Source organism: Crinia signifera, chromosome 4 (genome assembly GCF_055691185.1).
Source record: "Crinia signifera chromosome 4, ASM5569118v1, whole genome shotgun sequence".
NCBI classification, from domain to species: domain Eukaryota; kingdom Metazoa; phylum Chordata; class Amphibia; order Anura; family Myobatrachidae; genus Crinia; species Crinia signifera.
The window spans coordinates 102,816,629-102,825,301 of NC_139220.1; the positions used below are offsets into that span (position 1 = coordinate 102,816,629).

General features: G+C 44.4%; 1 protein-coding gene across 8 annotated transcripts in view; it reads right to left on the reverse strand.

The window, feature by feature from the left end:
- Nucleotides 1-8,316, reverse strand: part of DBN1 (drebrin 1) — a 71,386-nt gene extending 63,070 nt beyond the window's left edge. For 2 of the 8 annotated variants that reach the window (XM_083182085.1, XM_083182084.1), the window contains exon 1: nucleotides 8,123-8,311. In XM_083182085.1, the coding sequence (XP_083038211.1) occupies nucleotides 8,123-8,208 (86 nt within the window). In that variant the 5' untranslated portion in view covers nucleotides 8,209-8,311. Of the gene's footprint in view, nucleotides 1-8,122 lie in introns of all 8 variants that reach the window. The other 6 variants (XM_083182087.1, XM_083182086.1, XM_083182088.1 and 3 more) reach the window with 5 other exon arrangements.
- Nucleotides 8,317-8,673: the final 357 nt, after the last annotated feature.

Here is an 8,673-nt window from a genome sequence, read left to right on the forward strand (position 1 = left end):
GGAGGGCCGCAGTTTGAAGACCCATGCTTTAAACTGTCATGAAGGGGAGCATCAAGCGTGTGTGTGTGTGTGATATATTACCTGCTCGTATTTAAATTTCCGAGTGCCGCACCATTGCTCTGTTGTATTCACGTTTCTGTGAGGGCACTGGAGCCACTATTGTGGAAAAGTTATTGGGAGTGCCAGACCACAAGCCATATATACATATACACTGCTCAAAAAAATAAAGCGAACACTAACATAAACACATCCTAGATCTGAATGAATGAAATATTCTTATTAAATATTTTGTTGAATGTGCTGACAACAAAATCACACAAAAATTATCAAATCGATATCAAATTTATTAACCCATGGAGGTCTGGATTTGGGAGTCACACTCAAAATTAAAGTGGAAAAACACACTATAGGCTGATCCAACTTTGATGTAATGTCCTTAAAACAAGTCAAAATGAGGCTCAGTAGTGTGTGTGGCCTCCACGTGCCTGTATGACCTCCATACAACACCTGGGCATGCTCCTGATGAGGTGGTGGATGGTCTCCTGAGGGATCTCCTCCCAGACCTGGACTAAAGCATCCGCCAACTCCTGGACAGTCTGTGGTGTAAGGTGGTGTTGGTGGATGGAGCGAGACATGATGTCCCAGATGTGCTCAATTGGATTCACGTCTGTGGAAAAGGCAGGCCAGTCCATAGCATCAATGCCTTCGTCTTGCAGGAGCTGCTGACACACTCCAGCCACATGAGGTCTAGCGCAGGGCCAACCACACTAGCATATGGTCTCACAAGGGGTCTGAGGATCTCATCTCGGTACCTAATGGCAGTCAGGCTACCTCTGGTGAGAAAATGGAGGGCTGTGCGGCCCCCAAAGAAATGCCACCCCACTCCATTACTGACCCACTGCCAAACCGGTCATGCTGGAGGATGTTGCAGGCAGCAGAACGTTCTCCATGGCGTCTCCAGACTGTCAAGTCTGTCACATGCTCAGTGTGAACCTGCTTTCATCTGTGAAGAGCACAGGGCACCAGTGTTCTTCCTTGCACAAAGGCGGAGGTAGCGGTCCTGCTGCTGGATTGATGCCCTCCTACGGCCTCCTTAACTTCTCCTGATGTACTGGCCTGTCTCCTGGTAGCACCTCCATGCTCTGGACACTACGCTGACAGACACAGCAAACCTTCTTGCCACAGCTCGCATTGATGTGCCATCCTGGATGAGCTGCACTACCTGAGCCATTTGTGTCGGTTGTAGACTCACTAGTCTCATGCTACCACTAGAGTGAAAGCACTGCCAGCTTTCAAAATTGACCAAAACATCAGCCAGAAAGCATAGGAGCGGAGAAGTGGTCTGTGGTGACCACCTGCAGGACAACTCCTTTATTGGTGGTGTCTTGCTAATTGCCTATAATTTCCACCTGTTGTCTATTCCATTTGCACAACAGCATGCAAAATTGACTGTCAATCAGTGTTGCTTCCTAAGTAGCAGTTTGATTTCACAGAAATGTGATTGACTTGGAGTTACATTGTGTTGTTTATGTGTTACGTTTATGAGATATAGATAGGTAAATACACACACACACGCTATATTCACACAGAAAAGGACATCTGTGTGGTGTTTCATTTATGTGTGGAAACATAAAAAACCTCCAAAATGGGCTGGGAAGTCCACAGCGATCCAATCACAGACTACTACATTGTTGCACATTAAAAACAAAGTAAACATAAGTTCTACATGAAGCACTAATGGCAGGGCTATTTTTCTGCAGGCTCCAGCAGGAACTGTGGCCCTTATTCTAGTTCACTCTGACAAAATATTTCTTAGATGGACAAAACCATGTGCACTGCAGGTGAGGCAGGTGTAAAACCCCACCCAAATCTAATGATCTCTGCACAAGCAACATCCGCCTCACCTGCAGTGCACATGGTTTTGTCCATCTAAGAAATATTTTGTCAGAAAGAGTGAACTAGAATAAGGGCCACAGTTCCTGCTGGAGCCTGCAGAAAAATAGCCCTGACTAATGGAGTCAAGTCAGTGAAGCCACACATTTAAAATAGCATAAATGTATAAATGGTCAGAATTGCAGTGCATCTAACCATATATCACCCTATGCCAGGTACTAGTTGCATGTGAAGGTGCAGATACCGTTTCTGCGCTGGAGACCACATGGAGCAGAAGAGAATCTTTTCTGGAAAGGAGATGCCAGATGAATGCAGTACAACAGTGTAAATCCACTGAATACACAATCTGGGGCTTAGGCCATGACTGCATGGACACCTAGAGCACATCTCTTCCTCCTGTCAACAGCTGATTTCCATCAGTTCATGGTGGTGGGGGTGTTGAGTATCCCACATTTGATAAATGTCATCACAACACAAGAACAATGTAGAGATGAGCGCATTTGGATTCAGCATTAGAAAGTGTAACATATTTCAGAGAAATCTTTAATACATGACACCCTTGTATTAACTGAAAAACATTTCCTTTGAATTTCAGCTTCATGTAAGATCAACACAAATACAGTAATAATACGCTTTAACTTGTTTAGTATTTGCCAAGACTCTGAATAAAGACACTGTATATCACTTTAGTTGACCAGGCTAAGGGTACTACTGTAGATCTATTTTATGCAACATGTATAAGGATATCTGCTTGAATTTCTATAGCCCACTGTGCCGAGATGGAATTCATGGTACTGCATAATACTGTAGCGTGGAGTGCTCCCAATCAGACATCAGCTGCTCCTGCCAATTATCAGGCATAAAGACAATGCAGAGGTACAAGACACAGCTGTAGCCATTTCTGTGTATAGCCAAGTTCTCAGCAAATCTCCGCATCCACTGGATGCTGGTTCCAGATTTCACTAATGAAGTATGAAAATAGGAAAGGTTCTAGAAAATTGATAGCTAAACTGATTGTACACACCATTTCCAATGATTGATTATTATGGGGGAGAAACAAGTAATTGTGATAGCCATAAAAAATGCATCCAGGAATGGTCGGGGGAAGGCAATTCATAGCCAATAGCATCACTGATTTTCCTCATTCTCAATACAGCTTTTGCAGGAAAACTATCAATGTTTGGCTAGTCTCATTTATTATCAGTTATTTATATAGTGCATGCATAGGCCCTTATTCTGGTTCACTCGCAAAGGCAAATTTCTTCTGAAATGGACAAAACCATGTGCACTGAAGGGGGGGGGGGCAGATATTACATGTGCCGAGAGATTTAGATTTTGGTGAGTTATTTTGTTTCTGTGCAGGGGAAATACTGACTGCTTAATTTTTACACTGCAAAATAGATCTCTCTTTGAAGTAACACCCCACCCAAATCTAATTCTCTGCACAAAGTAACATCTGCCCCACCTGCAGCGCACATGGTTTTGTGCATTTGAGAAGGAATTTGTCTTTGCGGATTATGGCCCTTATTCTGGTTCACTAGTAGAGCATCACAGAGAATATTTGGCCATTCACATCAGTCTCTGCCCCTGTGCAGCTTACAATCTATATTCCCTATGAGATGTACATGCACACACATTTATGCCAGGAGGCAATTACATGAACAGTCTATTTTTGGGTTCTGAGAGGAAACTAGAGTATCCGGAGTAAACCCACGCAAGCACAGGGAGAATAAACAAACTCCACAGTTAGGGCCATGGTGAGAATCAAACCGATGAGCTCAGCGCTGTGAGGCAGTAATGCTAACCATTACACCATCCGTACTGCCTACAAACATGCAATAATGGGCCTCCGCTAGCCATGAAATGGCGATTATAGGAAACCGCCATTTCAGGGCTGGCGGCGACAAAACAGTGGGGCGGCGTATCCAGACTACTTAGTGACTCTGTGACATCCCACACAGCCACTGTGACCCCAAAACACATATGTGCAACCAGTAACTTCTCTGTGCAGCAAAGCACATAAGAAATGTGCCCTGTGCTGGGCGCTGCCCCCGCCTTGCACCGCCAGTTGTAGTTCAGCAGATCCCTGCTAAACCACAACTGTGTCTGAATAAGGCCTAATGTGCGGTAATGTGCACAGTTGAATTTTGCAGATAATGGACTCTCTACCCAAGAGGAAAAAAAACTATTAAGGTACTTGAGATACTTTCAACTTTAAGAAGACCATAAAATAATTTGTTGGCAGCGATAAGAAATTAAATTGAGGACTTGAAGAGAGTACAAGACCGAGTAGAGGCAAGGGAAGGGCAATTTGGAGTAGTACGCTATGGCGATGTTTTCGTAACTGATCGATTATTTATTGCCAATCTATACATGAACCGTGATCGCACTGTGCTTATGTATAGGTGCCTTTGTGATCGCTCTTGCAGTGACAATATCATTGCAGGGTGATTTACCTTTGAAGAAGGTAACTGCAAAAACGCAGGCGCCTTATGGCAGTGTTTGGGGGCGTGTACCTGATGTCAGCTGTGATCATGTACACAGAGAAACATGGTGCCCGCATCGGTGCTGCCAGTGTCCACTGGGTCTGCGAATGTGTATGCAATTGTGAATTAGTTGCAATAGCTCTGATTGCGAACATTAGAAGTTCCATAGTCTAAACCGCAGAAGGAGGAGAGCTGCATTAAAGATACTCCCTACGATTGACAACAAGGTGTCAAGTGTTGAGGTGAAAATCCAGGACCGATTTGTGACTAAAGTTCGCCAAGCCCCCCCCCCCCCCCCCCACACACCCGAAATTCATCAATTATCACTTATTTAGATTACATAAGGTAAAGAAATTAGAGGATCCACCCCCACGAGAACAAAAATAGTCCTAACCAAAATGATCCTGAAATTTCATGGTAATTTAGATGTTAACCATTGTAAACCAAATACCATTTCCAATGGATTAGCATTTTACTTTTAATTAACAGCACGGATGGTGTAATGGTTAGCATTACTGCCTCACAGCACTGAGGCCATGGGTTCCATTCCCACCATGGCCCTAGACTGTGCAGAGTTTGTATATTCTCCCCGTACTTGCGTGGGTTTCCTCCCACAATCCAAAAATATACTGGTAGGGTAATTGGCTCTCAACAAAAATTAACCCTAAAATGCCTGTGTGTGCGTGTACATGTGGTAGAATATAGATTGTAAGCTACACTGGGGCAGGGACTGATGTGAATGTTCAAATATTCTCTGTAAAGCGCTGCAGGATATGTGTGCGCTATATAAGAAACTGTTAATAAATAAATAAAAGTAGTAAAATTGTTCAGGCAAGTGATTTTATGCATGTGGAGAGCAAAAGATAGGGGAAAGGAGTATAGGAGATCAAGATGAGGGAGAACGAAGAAGACGGAGGAGCAGGAGTAATACAACAGGCTGGTTTGAGATAAAGGATAAAGGTTCTGGGCATCTAGGTGATGAGCATATGAAAATAACAAGGACTATCAGCAAAGCAGAGAGGCAAGGTAAACTACCAGTAAACATGTGCGTACTGTATGCCAATTCTACACAACTTCCAGGAAGTAGAACCAGCTACCAGTTCCATTAATGCACAGCACTGGTGGCTCCAAAAAGTGGAGCCACACCTACTGGCAGTGAGCGCCAGCCAAAAATGTTTGGCAGCGTTCCTGGGTGAGTATATTTGGTGTCGCTCCCCTATTTGAAGTTTGGCCTGGTATAATAGATATGTTGCCAGCAGAAAGTATTACTTTATATCTATGTGCTCAGCATCGTGCATGGTGGTCACTTTCCTACTCCCACCAGTTCAGAATCAAGCCCCGATTCCAGCAGCGTCGGCAGTATAGTATATGATCCAAATAGGATTGGCAAAACACAGCCTTTAATGGTATGAATTCAAATAAATGAGGGGTGTAAGAAGTGTAACGGTGCTCGAACGAAGCCCCTACATTACACATTTTACCTCACACTGCTCTGGAGTAGGCATGATGTTAAGCAGTATGATCGGGTTAGTGATCACTGCAAGTCACCAATATCTCCCGCCAGAACATGTCATCTTAAATCACATTTCATTGAATTTTCCCCCAATATGTCTACAGTGCTCCCCCATTGCAGATGCAAAAAAACTTTTACAAGGGAATCTTGGCTCCTTCATTGGTACTGAATGTTAATAGAAGCACAGGCACACCATGTGCACTGCCTGCACTGCAGCAATACACGATCACAGAGCAGTTGACCATACAATGCTGAGGTGCACAGCACAGGAGATTACACTGGCCATAGACACAACACTTTCTCATTTTAAAGTGACAGTAATACTGGATAGGTCTAGATACATTTTCTATGGCAGCACACATAATTAGATGAATAGAATAAGTTATCGTTTTACACATTAGAACACTGTTAGTGTTGTCAACAAATTAAAATACACATTTAAAAAATTACAAATATGAATTCATCTAAATTATTGAATGAATAAGTTGAAAAGGTGATTTAAAAAATGATATACTGTATGTAAGTTACAAATGAATAAGCATGACATGTTGTATTGTGGTATAATGTGTAATATCAATATAGGCCAATTTCATACGCGAAGCGTTAAATCTTTAAATATCGTCCATTCGTTGTTCCCCCCCCCCCAATATTATAGATATTTCTCATGCATTGGGGTCTGTCTGGGTATGTAGGTATGTCTCATGGGTTATTGAATGGTTAACGATGATAATGGTGGAAGGAACATAGAAGGGAGCAGTAAAAATGACTGTACAAAAGAAAATAAATTCGGAACAAAGAAAAGAAGGTTTGGTAGAGGAAGAGAAAGGGATGAGGTAATACACAGTGAGATTGAGGATTGCGAGCCAAGAACACAATTCAGTGGACAGAGCTGGCCGAACGCTTTAGTAACTGGAGCTGTATCATCCCCTCAGCTAACACCCACATATTTCTTCCAGGGAGCCAATGTATTCCATGTCTAGTTCGCCTATTCCCAGGGTACACACAGCAACCTCCAAAAAAGGTAAATTAACCCCATAAATGTCCTAATCCCACATGAAGTGAAAGCAATCCTGAGAGCTGATCTCAACCATTTCTTTCCCATGCTGTAATCACTTGTCTGATCTCACCATAACAGACTACCCCCCATCTCTCCTAGATTCTTGACAGACCCACCCAAATGTAAGTTCTCAATGTCTCCCCAAGGTCTCCTCCCACACTACCCCCTAAATCATCTCAGATAACATACAGGAGGACAGAGAGGGAGACAGAGAAAAAAAAAATCTGAGAACTGGGCTCCCTCCTATCCTGTGACCCACCCTCCCTATTCACCAGTAATGTCCTCCAGTTCCCTTTCTGCTGTTACCAGACACAAAGAGGCAGATCTCATACAGCAGCAGCCCCCATTCAGACCCTCTGCACAGCTCAGCATCCTTCCTAGCCAGCCAGTGTGAGCAGCATTCCCCTATGCCTGGCAATGCAGCACCCTCCTGCTATTGTAGCTGCACATACTGCACTCCTGGTCACAATCAGCAAAATAAATCTGCAGCCAAACAACCTGCAGGAACACTAATACAGCTATCTGTAGCAGCAGCTGCAGTTACACCAATTAGCCCTGTATCCCATTTACCACAGCACCCCTTTGACAACCTGCCTGGTGACTGGCACAAGGCATGACCTGACCAGATTTCTATGGTCTTGCAGTGACACATTCAGAAATGAAATCAATAACTAATCCTAAACATGTTATATTATATTCGCCCAGCATTTGGTTGTGCCCCACCCCTACCATTACATGTAAGCATCTCTACCAGTATACCAGCACTGACATCAATCATGGTATGGATTATATACACACCCCACCCCCATCATAACACACCCCTGCACCTTTTCTACAATGCAATCCAGCTCCATACAATGCCCTATCCAGTGTGCCCATACAGTCACCCCAAACTCTGGTTCTGGCACCTCCTACCTTAGCCCTGCCCTGCTCCTCCACATTACCTGGTGTACTGCACCATCTTGTCCTATGCACCCCATGTACCACTTACCCAGTACCACTGCATACACTACTGCACAATGCAATCAGCATCTGCTCTGCAGAACAATGCTTTGACCTTAGCATCCCAGTGCTGCAGCACAATGCAGTGCCCATACACGTGCATGCCCACAGTCACACTCACAGCATCATGTCATGTACCCACGGGAGTGCCCATGCACTGATGCCACTTACCAGTCTGTGGGGCTCTGCTCCTGGATGACATCCTGATAGACAGCCAGCAGCTCCAGGCGGTGGGGTTTGAAGCTGACGGAGGCCATGCCGGCTGCAGGTTTGCTGTGTGCCGGGGGATGTAGAGACGAAGCAGCAGCGGACTGGGGAGGGATGAGGAGAGAGGGATGGAGAGAGGAGGGGGCAGCGACTGCAGCTGGGGAAGAGGAGGGTCGGGGGGCGGGGAAGCCGCGGGGTCCTAGTGCAGAGCCCGAGATAAATCCAATATTTTCCTTACTGCTGTCACATTATGCTGCATTTACACCACCGTGCCATAGTGCGTGCCTGTTGGGCAAAAGTGGTATAATGCCATAAACAAATATATATTATTCTAACCGTAAATGACACTGGCAGGCATAGCAATTATTTTTACATGTTTTACAAATGTCATCTGTCTAGGCACCATTATTCTGCTGCACCGGTATAAAATGTGCTCTAGCCTATGAAACTGAGTTCCTACCCCCATATGTATGTACATGGCTGAAACTACGATTTTCATCATGTATGGGTCATAG